The sequence below is a fragment of the Oncorhynchus clarkii genome, unplaced genomic scaffold (genome assembly GCF_045791955.1).
Source record: "Oncorhynchus clarkii lewisi isolate Uvic-CL-2024 unplaced genomic scaffold, UVic_Ocla_1.0 unplaced_contig_7984_pilon_pilon, whole genome shotgun sequence".
Classification (NCBI taxonomy): Eukaryota; Metazoa; Chordata; class Actinopteri; order Salmoniformes; family Salmonidae; genus Oncorhynchus; species Oncorhynchus clarkii.
In genome coordinates this window covers 1-14606 of record NW_027258904.1, presented here as the reverse complement: position 1 = coordinate 14606, position 14606 = coordinate 1, and the positions used below count along the sequence as shown (strand labels likewise).

At 41.1% G+C, this 14606-nt stretch overlaps 1 protein-coding gene and 1 pseudogene across 1 annotated transcript; one reads left to right on the top strand and one right to left on the bottom strand.

The window, feature by feature from the left end:
* Positions 1–1667: 1667 nt before the first annotated feature.
* On the top strand, positions 1668–5951 carry LOC139399172 (oocyte zinc finger protein XlCOF6-like; annotated as a pseudogene).
* Positions 5952–9986: 4035 nt separating this feature from the next.
* LOC139399173 (zinc finger protein 135-like) lies at positions 9987–14358 on the bottom strand. The gene is made up of 2 exons (XM_071144686.1): positions 14225–14358; positions 9987–13209 (listed from the first exon to the last, which is right to left on the bottom strand). Exons 1-2 carry the CDS (start codon positions 14325–14327, stop codon positions 12110–12112), a joined length of 1203 nt encoding a protein of 400 aa, XP_071000787.1. The 5' UTR covers positions 14328–14358; the 3' UTR covers positions 9987–12109.
* Between the last annotated feature and the right edge of the window lie 248 nt (positions 14359–14606).

The following is a 14606-nucleotide window of genomic DNA, read 5'->3' as shown; positions in this document are numbered from 1 at the left end:
GGACCCATGCCAAATGTTTTCAGTCTCCTGAGGGGAATAGGTTTTTGTTGTGTCCTCTTCACGACTGTCTTGGTGTGCTTGGACCATGTTAGTTGGTTGGTGATGTGGACTCCAAGAAACTTGAAGCTCTCAACCTGCTCCACTACAGCCCCGTCAATGAGCACACTCCCATTCTCAGTCTTCCTTTTCCTGTAGTCCACAATCATCTCCTTTTGTCTTGATCACGTTGCGGGAGAGGTTGTTGTCCTTGCACCACATAGTCAGGTCTCTGATCTCTTCCCTATAAGCTTTCTCATCATTGTCGGTGATTAGGCCCACCACTGTTGTGTCATCAGCAAACTTAATGGTGGTATTGGAGTTGTGCCTGGCCGTACAGTCATGAGTGAACAGGGAGTACAGGAGGGGACTGAGTACACACCCCTGAGGGGCTCCCGCGTTGAGGATCAGTATGGTGGATGTGTTGTTACCTACCCTTGCCACCTGGGGGTGGCCTGTCAGGAAGTCCAGGATCCATTTGCAGATGGAGGTGTTTAGTCCCAGGGTCCTTAGCTTAGTGATGCGCACTATGGTGTTGAACGCTGAGCTGTAGTCAATGAATAGCATTCTCACATAGGTGTTCCTTTTGTCCAGGTGAGAAAGGGCAGTGTGGAGTGGAATAGAGATTGCATCATCTGTTGGTGCAGTATACAAATTGGAGTGGGTCTAGGGTTTCTGGGATAATGCTGTTGTGAGCCATGACCAGCCTTTCGAAGCATTTCACTGCTACAGTTCGTGAGTGCTACGGGTCGGTAGTCATTTAGGCAGGTTGCCTTAGTGTTCTTGGGCACAGGGACCATGGTGGTCTGCTTGAAACATGTTGGTATTACAGACTTCAGACAGGGAGAGGTTGAAAATGTCAGTGAAGACACTTGCCAGTTGGTCAGCGCATGCTTGGAACGTCTGGCCCAGCGGCCTTGTGAATGTTGACCTGTTTTAAAGGTCTTACTCACATCAGCGGCGGAGAGCATGATCACACAGTCGTCTGGAACAGCTGATGCTCTCATGCATGTTTCAGTGTTCCTTGCCTCAACGCGAGCATAGAAGTTATTTAGCTCGTTATGGTAGGCTCGTGTTACTGGGCAGCTCTCGGCTGTGCTTCCCTTTGTAGTCTGTAATAGTTTGCAAACCCTGCCACATCCGACGAGCGTTGGAGCCGGTGTAGTACAATTCGATCTTTGTCCTGATGTTAGTCCTGTATTTGTTGCCAATGCTTAGCTACCTGATCTACTGAAATGAGATCCGTGCTTGATTTGGACAGGAGCTTACCAGAGTAGAGTACTTACATTTCTACTGCTTGAGATCATGTTCCTCTTATAGAATATTAGCTCAACAGTATTGTGTAGTTCCTGCCCCTAAATATAAACAGTACCGGCACCCAAAATGAGAACAGGCACCTATTTCAGTCCAAGTCAAGCACTGAATTAGATAATTGAACAAGAAATATAATATATTTTTAGGGAATGAGGTGCCTGAACTGTCAAGACTAACTTCTGTGTCTTTTTTTATTTATTACAACTTGCCAACTCAGATTAAGTCTGAGGCCGGTAACATCAACAGTGAGGACAAACCCACAGTCACTGGGTGCTGATTGTGAGAGTGGAGCCCAGTTTGCACTGCAGGATCCAGAGATGGCATCAGTGAAGCTGGAAGACTGCAGTCAAACACTGGAGCTGAATGTCAACATGAAAGATGAAGAAGAGGAGGAGAAGATTGGGAAATCTGTTAATCGTGGTAAGCACAGGTTCTATCTAAGTGTGTTGTTCGTTCCAACTTCCCACTGTGTATGAAAAGTTGGTGTAGAACTGTTTCAATGAGAAGGTAGATGTTATTTCATGCTACGGAGGCTTGTATGGTTTGACACCAGTATTGTCAGCATTTGTTTTATTCCCTGGGCTATCTGGAGTGCTGGGCTATCTGTATTTTATTTATTTTTTATTTCACCTTTATTTAACCAGGTAGGCCAGTTGAGAACAAGTTCTCATTTACAACTGCGACCTGGCCAAGATAAAGCAAAGCAGTGCGACACAAACAACAACAACACAGTTACACATGGGATAAACAAACGTACAGTCAATAACACAATAGAAAAGTCTATATACACTGTGTGCAAATGAGGTAAGGCAGTAAATAGGCCGTAGTGGGGAAGTAATTACAATTTAGCAATTAAACACTGGAGTGATAGATGTGCAGAAGATGAATGTGCAAGTAGAGATACTTGGGTGCAAAGGAGCAAAAAAATTAATAACAGTTTGTAGATGATGTACTTGGATGGTGAGCTGCTCTGACAGCTGATGCTTAAAGTTAGTGAGGGAGATATGTCTCCCAAAATGGATGGCACTGTGATAGACTGCATCCAATTTGTTGAGTAGAGTGTTGTAGGCTATTTTGTAAATGACATCACCGAAGTCAAGGATCAATAGGATAGTCAGTTTTACGAGGGTCTGTTTGGCAGCATGAGTGAAGGATGCTTTGTTGCGAAATAGGAAGCCGATTCTAGATTTAATTTTGGAATGGAGATGTTTAATGTGAGTCTGGAAGGAGAGTTTACAGTCTAGCCAGACACCTAGGTATTTGTAATTGTCCATATATTCTAAGTCAGAACCGTCCAGAGTAGTGATGCTGGATGGGCAGCCAGGTGCAGGCAGCGATCGGTTGAAGAGCATGCATTTAGTTTTACTTGCATTTAAGAGCAGTTGGAGGCCACGGAAGGAGAGTTGTATGGCATTGAAGCTCGTCTGGAGGTTAGTTAACACAGTGTCCAAAGATCGAGGTATACAGAATGGTGTTGTCTGCATAGAGGTGGATCAGAGAATCACCAGCAGCAAGAGCGACATCATTGATTAATACAGAGAAAAAAGTTGTCCCGAGAATTGAACCCTGTGGCACCCCCCCTCAGCGGGGCTGAAGTGCACCCATGACCAGCTCGGAAACCAGATTGCATAGTGGAGAAGGTACGGTGGGATTCGAAATGGTCGGTGATCTGTTTGTTAACTTGGCTTTCGAAGAACTTAGAAAGGCAGGGTAGGATAGATATAGGTCTGTAACAGTTTGGGTCTAGAGTGTCTCCCCCTTTGAAGAGGGGGATGACTGTGGCAGCTTTCCAATCTTTGGGGATCTCAGACGATATGAAAGAGGTTGAACCGGCTAGTAATAGAGGTTGCAACAATTGCGGTGGATAATTTTAGAAAGAAAGGGTCTAGATTGTCTAGCCCAGCTGAATTGTAGGGGTCCAGATTTTGCACCTCTTTCAGAACATCAGCTATCTGGATTTGCGTGAAGGAGAAATGGGGGAGGCTTGGGAAAGTTGCTGTGGGGGGTGCAGGGCTGTTGACTGGGGTAGGGGTTGCCAAGTGGTAGCAGATTTTTTAAAAGTTTTAAAAGTTCTATGAGTGAGGGAAAAGCAGCCAACAAGTGCTCAGCATATGTGGGAACTCCTTCAAGACTGTTTTATTCCCCTTTTGTATTGTACAGCCTACTGACATGAATACATACACTACCAGCCTACTGATATGAATACATACACTACCAGACTACTGATATGAATACACACACTACCGTTCAAAAGTTTGTGGTCACCTAGAAATGTCCTTGTTTTGAAAGAAAAGCACTTTTTTGTCCAATAAAATATAAAATTGATCATAAAAACAGTAGACATTGTTAATGTTGCAAATGACTATTGTGGCTGGAAACTGCTTTAAAAAATTATTTTTATTTTTATATTGAATATCTACATAGGTGTACAGAGGCCCATAATCATCACTCCTGTGTTCCAATGTAATGTTGTGTTAGCTAATCCAAGTGTATCATTTAAAAAAAGTGTTTTGTAATGATCAATTAGCCTTTTTAAAATGATAAACTTGGATTAGCTAACACAACGTGCCATTGGAACACAGGAGTGATGGTTGCTGATAATGGGCCTCTGTACGCCTATGTAGATATTCCATTAAAAAATCAGCCGTTTCCAGCCACGATAGTCATTTACAACATTAACAATGTCTACACTATTGATCAATTTGATATTTTATTTTACAAAAAAAATGTTTTTCTTTCAAAACGAGGACATTTTATAAGTGATAGAGTGCCAAGACTGTTGGAAAAGCATTCCTGGTGAAGCTGGTTGAGAGAGTGCCAAGACTGTTGGAAAAGCATTCCTGGTGAAGCTGGTTGAGAGAATGCCAAGACTGTGCCAAGCGGTCAAGGCAAGGGGTGAATACTTTGTTTGGGAGGGGGGTTACTACATGATTCCATATGTGTAATACCATGGTTTTGATGTTTCACTATTATGTAGAAATTTGTAAAAATGAAGAAAAACCCTTGAATGAGTAAGTGTGTCCACACTTTTGACTGGTACTGTATATATTACACCAACTGACTGGTTCTTCTGATGTTCACACAGGATACCATGTTGAGACATTCTCTACATCCAGAGAGCAACAGCAGGAAGATCACAGAGCTAAGAGGTCTCACCACTGCCCACATTGTGAGGAGATTTTCCCAGTTCTATCAAAGCTAAAAATACACCTAAAAATACACACAGGAGAGAATCTGTATTCCTGCACTGACTGTGGGAAGAGATTCACAACATCAGCTCAGCTAAAAGTTCATCAGAGAACACACACAGGAGAGAAGCCTTACTCCTGCTCTGACTGTGGAAAGAGTTTCTCTCACTCGAAATTTCTAAAACAACATGAACGTATACACACAGGAGAGAAGCCTTTCTCCTGCTCGGACTGTGGAAAGAGTTTCTCTCAACTGAGCCACCTAAAACAACATGAACGTATACACACAGGAGAGAAGCCTTTCTCCTGCTCGGACTGTGGAAAGAGTTTCTCTCAACTGAGCCACCTAAAACAACATGAACGTATACACACAGGAGAGAAGCCTTACTCCTGCTCAGACTGTGGAAAATGCTTCAGAACATCACCTGAGCTAAACGGTCACCAGAGAACACACACAGGAGAGAAGCCTTACTCTTGCTCTGACTGTGGAAAATGCTTCACGTATTTAAATGTTCTAAAAGTTCACCAGAGAACACACACTGGAGAAAAGCCTTACTCCTGCTCTGATTGTGGAAAGAATTTCTCTCAATCGAGCCACCTAAAACAACATGAACGAACACACACAGGAGAGAAGCCTTACTCTTGCTCTGACTGTGGAAAATGCTTCACGTATTTAAATGTTCTAAAAGTTCACCAGAGAACACACACAGGAGAGAAGCCTTACTCTTGCTCTGACTGTGGAAAATGCTTCACGTATTTAAATGTTCTAAAAGTCCACCAGAGAACACACACTGGAGAAAAGCCTTACTCTTGCTCTGACTGTGGAAAATGCTTCACGTATTTACATGATCTAAAAGTTCACCAGAGAACACACACTGGAGAAAAGCCTTACTCTTGCTCTGACTGTGGAAAATGCTTCACGTATTTAAATGTTCTAAAAGTTTACCAGAGAACACACACTGGAGAAAAGCCTTACTTCTGCTCTGACTGTAGCGCGAGTTTCTCTCAACGGAGCCACCTAAAACAACATGAACGTATACACACAGGAGAGAATCCTTAGTCCTGCTCTGACTGTAAGAAGAGTTTCTCTCAAATGGGCCAGTTAAAAAGACACCAAGGTATACATCATGGAGAGTAGCCTTACTCTTGCTCTGACTGTGGAAAATGATTTAAATCATCAGCTGAGCTAAACGGTCATCAGAGATCACACACAGGAGAGAAGCCTTTCTTCTGCTCTTACTGTGGCAACAGCTTCTCCCGATTTGGGCAATGTAAAGACACACCAACAGATACATAGTTGACCGAAGCCTTATCAAAGCACTGACTGTGAGAAGAGATTCTACAGATTGGGCCATTTAAAAAGACACCAATGTATACATGAAGGAGAGAAGCCTCATCAGTTCTCTCAGACCAGCTAAGATTAGTCACTCCTCTTAATTCTCATCTCATAAAATAAATGGCAACGTTGAATTGGATCAAATGAAGAAAGTGTAGAACACTATTGTAATCATATTGTTTCTCACTGCGAGAGAACAATGCAGAGGAAAGGGAGCATCATAGAATGTTAGTCTCTCTTTACTGATCAGTGTGCATCTTGTCAGTTTTTTGCTGTGTTTTTTTTTTTTTTGCTTCCGTCCATAGACAAATCCCAGCTCTACTGGTACCAGCAGTACTGCACCTGTCAACGACACAAGTTGTTCTGCTTCCATAAGCACATCCAATGCTAGCATCAGTAATTCTCCATTTGCTGTTAACCCAGCTAGCATGGACACTGGGCTGCATCAGAATCACAACTGTCAGAGCTACTGCCTCCTTATCCGGCAAAACACCAAACAACAGACAGGGATGTGCCTTTCCTCAGCCACAGTGTGTTTATATCTCACAACTCGATGAAACCTTCACTCTTGCACAGACATTTAGAAACAAAACATGCCAATTTGAAAAATAAGCCACAGGAGTTTTTTCAGCGAGAGTTGAGACTACTTTCGAGTAGTAAGACATGTATAAAAGCAACAGATACCATTAATAAGAAGGCGCTAGAATCGTCTTATATGGTGAGCTATCGAGTGGCTAGGACAGGCAAGCACCATACTATTGTGGAGGACTTAAGTCTTCCTGCTTCCGCAGATATGGCTGGGGGGAAAAATCCCAAAAAACTATACAGTTTTCACGACGCATCAGTGACATGGCAGATGTTTGGAACAATTACTGCTTCGCCTTACAAGCCAATAATTCTATGCGTTACAGCTAGATGAGTCAACAGACGTGGCGGGCCTAGTACAGCTCCTGGTATATGTCTGTTACAGCTGGATGAGTCAACAGACGTGGCGGGCCTAGTACAGCTCCTGGTATATGTCCGTTGTTTTTGGAGGGTCAATTAAGGAAGATCCTCTTCTACAAACTACTGGAAACCAGGACAACAGGATATATTTTTAAAGTACTGGCCAGCTTTGTGACATCAAATGGACTTTGGTAGTCAGGTTTGATGAAAACCTGCTCCGGAGTGCTCAGGGCCTCACACAATGACCCTAAGCACACAGCTAAGACGATGTTTGCGAAAATTTTGAAAAACCTGATTTTTGTTGTAATTTTGGAGTGTTGTGTGTAGATTGATGCATTTTATAATAATGCTGTAATGTAACAAAAGGTGGAAAAAGTCAAGCAGTTTGAATACTTTTTGAATACACTGTATCAGATAACGATGATCAGTTTTCTGCATTAGTTTCGGTGGATTTTTTTATTTTTATTACCAAAACACGTTTTGTTTCATGATAAACAGGCTATGAATTGACTAGTGTTTATTAAATTGCCCTTTTAATGCTAGATTCATTGTTTTAGAGATTGATGAATTTATTTTAATAACTGTTGAAGTTAGATATGTTTGTACATGAATTTGTTCCGGGCAACATCTTCTCTTGTGTATAGTTTTAAATAAAATTGCAAATAAATTCATTAAAAATCCTACAATGTGATTTTCTGGATTTTTTTTTCTCTCATTTTGTCTGTCCTAGTTGAAGTACCTATGATGAAAATTACAGGCCTCTCATCTTTTTAAGTGGGAGAACTTGCACAATTGGTGGCTGACTAAATACTTTTTTGCCCCACTGTATGTATATTATGTATTTGTTAGTGTTTCCTGTTTGACCCCAGGAAGAGTAGCCGCTGGGGATCCTAATAAAATACTAAATGTATCAGATATTGATGACGTGTTGATCAGTTTTCACCATTAGTATTTTAATGAATGTTTCATTCAATGTGTTTCTATGGGATATAGTAGTAAAGGCCAAATTCAATATATATTTTTTTATACCTAATGTCCTAAAATTCTAAATCAATTATCTAAATCCATGGTATGACCTTCTTAAAACAATTCCATATGTTAGCATTATATTGTAATGTAATGACCCAGTTAGTATTGGGAAATGGAACCAGAGAGGAAGCTTGTGTTACCTTTCTCACATCACTACAGTATTCATTTCAACAGAACTTTTCCACGCCCCTTTGTTAGAGCTCAATATATACCCAAGACTATATAGAGGGTCATCTACCAGAACCTTTCCTATTGGGTTAGTAAGCACCACAGAATTTTAGGAAGCCATTGTTCAAAATGTGTTCATATACACAGTAACAATGGGAGGGGGTGTGGCCTGCACAGAGAAGGACCACGAGGTTGATCTCAGACAGAGTTGACAGATTAACAGTGAGGACAAACCCAGCCTGCCTCTCCTTTCACACTGCCTTCCAAACAGATTCTAAACCTACAGTCACTGGGTCCTGATTGACAGTGGAGACTTGTTGCACTGCAGGATCTAGAGATGGCATCACTGGACAGGTCTCCATTGGGCCAAGTCTACAACAAAAACATTTAGCAAATCAATCATTGCAACGTGGATGGAAACGGCAGAAACAGGAGACATTTTGTAAAGATCCACAAATGCTTTATCCGTTCGAACAGCGACAGGAAAACATTGAAGAACCACAGTGCAATGCTGCGATGGTGTAAGAAAGGCACTGCTAAGATCAGAGATTCATCTTCTGAGTAAACACCACAAATATTGAGTACACACCTAGTCCCCTGAATACAAACCAAGTAATCTTACATACAGGACTTCAAGTTGTAAAATAGTGAACTACTCCTTTAATGGAGCGGTAGGCTCTATGAAAGGGAAGTTTTGACAACAACAAAAAACGTCCTCGTCGTGTTTTGTTCATTAGTCCACTGTTAATACAATGCCAAAAAGTTTGCATGTTAGCAGTCAAGTTTTCAATATAAAGCACTTTCAGTACAGAGAAAAAAGTGGGATGCTTATGTAAATTATATGCAAATTAGCTAAATAATAATTGCATATAATTTGCATTATCACACCTTTTGGTGTGTACTACATTGTTTTCCAATCCTGGTCCTGGGGATCCATAGAGGTGAGCTTGTTTGTTTTTGCCCCTAACACTCACACACTGGATTCAACTAAACAACTCAAGCCTTTGAACTGAATAAGGTATGTGAGTGCGAGGGCAAAAACACACATGTACTCCCCTTTGGGACCAGGATTGGGGAACACGGCTGTACTGAAAGTCCTCCATCTTCAGAACTTCACTGTTGACGTACACATTATTTGGATTGTATACAGGGTGAAGAAACCAAGGTGGACATTTGTAATTTGATTGAACTATCCCTTTAATTAGGGTTCCTTTGGAGTTATATTTAGTTAGAGATGGATTTGATCTAAGCATGTGCTATAAATATTCATTTATTTAATAAAGAAAACTGCTTTTGTCATCTCTTAAAAAGGCGAACCTAACGAGTGTGCTCTCCTACTCCCTTAAAAGACCTTTGCTTGAAAAACGAGAAAAAAAAGTGTCAGTAGCACTGTTTGTCCATTTTGACACGCCATAGAACCCTTTCTCTGTTTACAAATGAAAACTGTATTTTAAGGCTTGTATGAATGTCCTACTTCATATATTTGTGTCATCATCACAAATCAACTGCATTAAACTTAAAAAAACAACAACACTTTAACCAGTAAAATGGCTTTCGCTATAGCCTTTATCAATGAACGAAAGCGTTCTGTGATCTTAGCGACTGTTCAAGCAAGAATCAAAACATTGTAAGCGTATATAAACTCAACGATATTTTGTTTGGAAGTAATAAAAACGTACATCTAGACGACTGCTGCCAAGAGTCGCACACATCTGTGAGTGACGTCAGCGCGTTGAGTACTGAAAAAGGGTCTATCGCCACTTCCTCAAAATAGATAACTCAAATCTGTCATTAATGTTGAGTGCTGTTGACCAATCACAAATGAACGGGCTTAAACTTCGGCTACCGACTTGCCTCCAAGAAAAAATGTGTGTGCACAAACAGCCGAAAAAACCCTTACACAAAGCCCAAAACGAAAACAAAAACTTCACAAAATGTTGTCATAATATATGCAGAAACTCTTCCGGCTGTTTTTAAAGAGTTTATTTCATTGAATTATACACAAGAGAGAAAACATGTATGTACAAACATATTTTTTTCATTACATTCTTGTCATTTAGCAGATGTTCTTATCCAGAGCGATTTACAGGACAAATAAGGGTTAATTGCCTTGACAGATTTTTCACCTAGTCGGCTCGGGATTCAAACACGCGACCTTTCAGTTACTGGTCCAACACTCTTAACCGCTAGGCTACCTGCCGCCAGATCAATCAACTTCAACACAGTTATTCAAATACATTCATCATCAATGACTACAATAATGAATCAAGTATTAAAATGCAATTTAATAAACAGTTGATTAATTCCCTGTTTATCATTAAACAAAAGCTTAGTAATAAAATAATACACCGAAAATAATGCTGAGAACTGATCACGCCATCTTTATCTGATATACACTGAGTGCATAAACATTAGGAACACATTCCTAATATTGAGTTCCCCCCCTTGTCCTCAGAACAGCCTCAATTCATCGGGCATAGACTCTACAAGGTGTTGAAGGTGTTCCACAGGGATGCTGGCCCATGTTGACTCCAATGCTTCCCACAATTGTGTCAAGTTGGCTGGGAGTGGATCTCTACTCCAAATTGCTCCTTCCATCTCCTCCCACAGATGCACAATTGGATTGAGATCTGGTGACTCGGCAGGCCACTGCAGTAAACTGAATTCACTGTCATGTTCTTGGAACGATTCCTGGACAAGCCTTGTGGCGTAATCCTGCTGAAGAAATCTATTTGCAGATGGATACACTGCTGCCATGAAGGGAGGCACCTGATTGGCAGTAATTATTTAGATATCCTGTGGCATTCAAACATTGCTCAACTTTTATCAAGGGCCCCAATGTGTGTCCTGAAAACACACCCCAACCATCACACCACCAGCCTGCAATGCTGACACACGGAGTGGATGCATGCAGTGGTGTAAAGTTCTTAAGTAAAAAATATTTAAACTAATTTAGAAATTTTTGGGGGGTCTCTGTACTTTACTATTTATATTGTTGACAACTTTTATTTCACTATATTCCTAAAGAAAATAATTGTATTTTTACTCCATACATTTTCCCGGACACCCAAAAGTACTCGTTACATTGTTTATGATTAGCAGGACAGGAAATGGTCCAATTCACACACTTATCAAGATAACATCCCTGGTCCTCCCCACTGCCTCTGATCTGGCAGACTCACTAAACACAAATGCTTCGTTTGTAAATGATGTCAGTGTTGGGAGTCTACCCCTGGCTGTCTGTAATATTTTTTTTAAACAAGACAATTGTGCCATCTGGTTTGCTTAATTGAAGGAATTTGAAATGATTAATACTTTTACTTTTGATACTTAAGTATATTTACAACCAAATACTTTTACTCCAGTAGTATTTTACTGGGTGACTTTTACTTGAGTCATTTTCTATTAAGGTTTCATTACTTTCACTCAGTCTGACAGTTAGGTACATTTTCCACCACTGGATGTATGTCCTCGTGGTTTCCTCCATACCCCAGTCCTCCCATCAGCATGAAACAGCAGGAACCAGGGTTCATCAGGCCAGGCAGTATGTTTCCAATTTTCCAGTGTTTTCATTCCTTAGCCCACTGCAACGGCAGTTTTGTTTGTTTGTTGAAAGCTAATGGAGATCCATAACAAATACACAACAACTAAATCATTAAGGATCATAACTTTCACCTGGGTTCAGCTGGTCATGGAAAGAGCAGGTGTCCTTAATGTTTTGTACACTCAGTGTAGGTTGTGTCTACTATCTCATTCCCACAGACAACTGTAGAGGGAAGCAGTCCCACCCTGTTAACCGTCAGACTCCACTGTGAGAAGCCTCACAAAGGATATTCAACCCTAAGGGCAAATCCAAGGTCATGTCAATATCTTTACAGTAGAAGCTAACAAAACACACCAAAACTGACAAGGTACACACTGATCAGTAAAGTAAAGAGAGGCTAACATTCTAGAACGCTCTCTTTCCTCTGCACAGTTCTCTCACAGTGAGAAACAATAGGATTAGAACAGAGTGTTCTACACTTTCTTCATTTGATCCAATTCAACGTTGCAAATGATTTTATGAGATGAGAATTAAGTGGAGTGTCTAATCTTAGCTGGTCTGAGAGAGGTGATGAGGCTTCTCTCCTTTATGTACACATTGGTGTCTTTTTAAATGGCCCAATCTGTAGAATCTCTTCTCACAGTCAGTGCAGTGATAAGGCTTCTCTCCTGTGTGTATTCGTTCATGTCGTTTTAAGTTGCACAGTAGAGAGAAACTTGCTGCACAGTCAGAGCAGGTGTAAGGCTTCTCTCCTGTGTGTATACTTTCATGTCGTTTTAAGTGGCACAGTAGAGAGAAACTTGCCGCACAGTTAGAGCAGATGTAAGGCTTCTCTCCTGTGTGTGTTCTCTTATGAACTTTTAGCCTAGTTGATGTTGTGAAGCATTTTACACAATAAGAGCAGGAGTAAGGCTTCTCTCCTGTGTGTGTTCTCTTATGAACTTTTAGCTCAGATGATGTTATGAAGCATTTTACACAGTCAGAGCAGGAGTAAGGCTTCTCTCCTGTATGTATATGTTTATGTGTTTTTAAGTGGCCCAGTCGAGAGAAACTCTTTCCACAGTCAGAGCAGGAGTAAGGCTTCTCTCCTGTATGTATATGTTGGTGTCTTTTTAAGTGGCCCAGTAGAGAATAACTGTTTCCACAATCAGAGCAGGAATAAGGCTTCTCTCCTGTGTGTATACGTTCATGTCGTTTTAAGTTACACAGTAGAGAGAAACTCGCCGCACAGTCAGAGCAGGAGTAAAGCTTCTCTCCTGTGTGTATACGTTCATGACGTTTTAAGTTGCACAGTAGAGAGAAACTCGCCGCACAGTCAGAGCAGGAGTAAGGCTTCTCTCCTGTGTGTGTTCTCTGATGAACTTTTAGTCTAGCTGATGTTGTGAAGCATTTTACACAGTCAGAGCAGGAGAACAGCTTCCCTCCTGTATGCACTCTCTGATGAACTGTCACAGTCTTGGATGTTGTGAAATTCTTCCCACCGTCAGTATAGGAATATTGATTCTCTCCTCTGTGTATTTTTAGGTGTACTTTTAGCTTTGATAGAAATGGGAATATTTCCTCACAATGTGGGCAGGGGTGAGACCTCTTAGCTCTGTGATCTTTCTGCTGTTGCTCTCTGGATGTAGAGAATGTCTCAACATGGTCTCCTGTGTGAACAACATCAGAAGAAACAGTCAGTTGGTGTGATACACATGTCAATCAAATGTATTTTATGAAGCCCTTTTTACATCAGCAGTTGTCACAAAGTGCTTTACAGAAACAGAAAGCCAGCTTAAAACCACAAAGAGCAAGCAATGCAAATGTAGCAGCAAAGTGGCCACGAAAAACTCCACAGCAAGAAGGAACCAAGGAAGAAACGTAAAGAGGAACCAGGCTCAAATGGGTGGCCAGTCCTCTTCTGGCTGTACCGGGTGACATATGTATTCATATCAGCAGGCTGGTAACATATGTATTCACATCAGTAGGCTGGTACTGTATGTATTCATATCAGTAGGCTGGTAACATATGTATTCATATCAGTAGGCTGGTAACATATGTATTCATATCAGCAGGCTGGTAACATATGTATTCATATCAGTAGGCTGGTACTGTATGTATTCATATCAGTAGGCTGGTAACATATGTATTCATATCAGTAGGCTGGTAACATATGTATTCATATCAGTAGGCTGTACAATAGAAAAGGGGAATAAAACTATTCTAAAAGTGGGTAAAAGCCATATCATCCTCCACTCACTATCTAAGGGTTAGTAACCAGGCTTTATCACATCCGACCGTGATTAGGAGTCCCATAGGGTGGCGATCAATTGGACCAGCATCGTCCGGGTTTGGCCCGGGAGGTAGGCCGTCAATGTAAATAATAATTTGTTCTTAACTGACTTGCCTAAATAAAAGGTAAAATATTTTTTTAAATACTAATTTTGTAGAACTTTAAAATACTGGCAGCGTGTCTACTTCACTTCTTTATTCTACTCTCTGATCACTCAGGATAGCCCAGTGAATTAAACACATGCTGGCAATGCTGGTATGCAAGTCTGAGTAGCATGAAATAATATCTACCTTCTCATTGAAACAGTTCATCATGAAACACTTCTACTACAACTTTTCATGCACAGTGGGAAGTTGAAAGGAACAACAAATTTAGATAGAACCTGGTCTTACCATGAGAAACAGATTTCCCAATCTTCTCCTCCTCCTCTTCATCTTTAATGTTGACATTCAGCTCCAGTGTTTGACTGCAGTCTTCCAGCTTCACTGATGCCATCTCTGGATCCTGCGGTACAAACTGGGCTCCACTGTCACAATCAGGACCCAGTGACTGTAGGTTTGGGCTCACTGTGGAAGGAGAGAAGCAGGCTGGGTTTGTCCTCATCTGCTCATCATCATCTACTCATCTATCACTCCAGTGTTCATCTGCTAAATTGTAATCACTTTGCTACTATGGCCTATTTATTGCCATACCTCCTCATGCCATTTGCACACACTGTATATAGACGTTGTTTTCTATTGTGTTATTGACTGTGTTGTTTCTGTTGCACTGCTA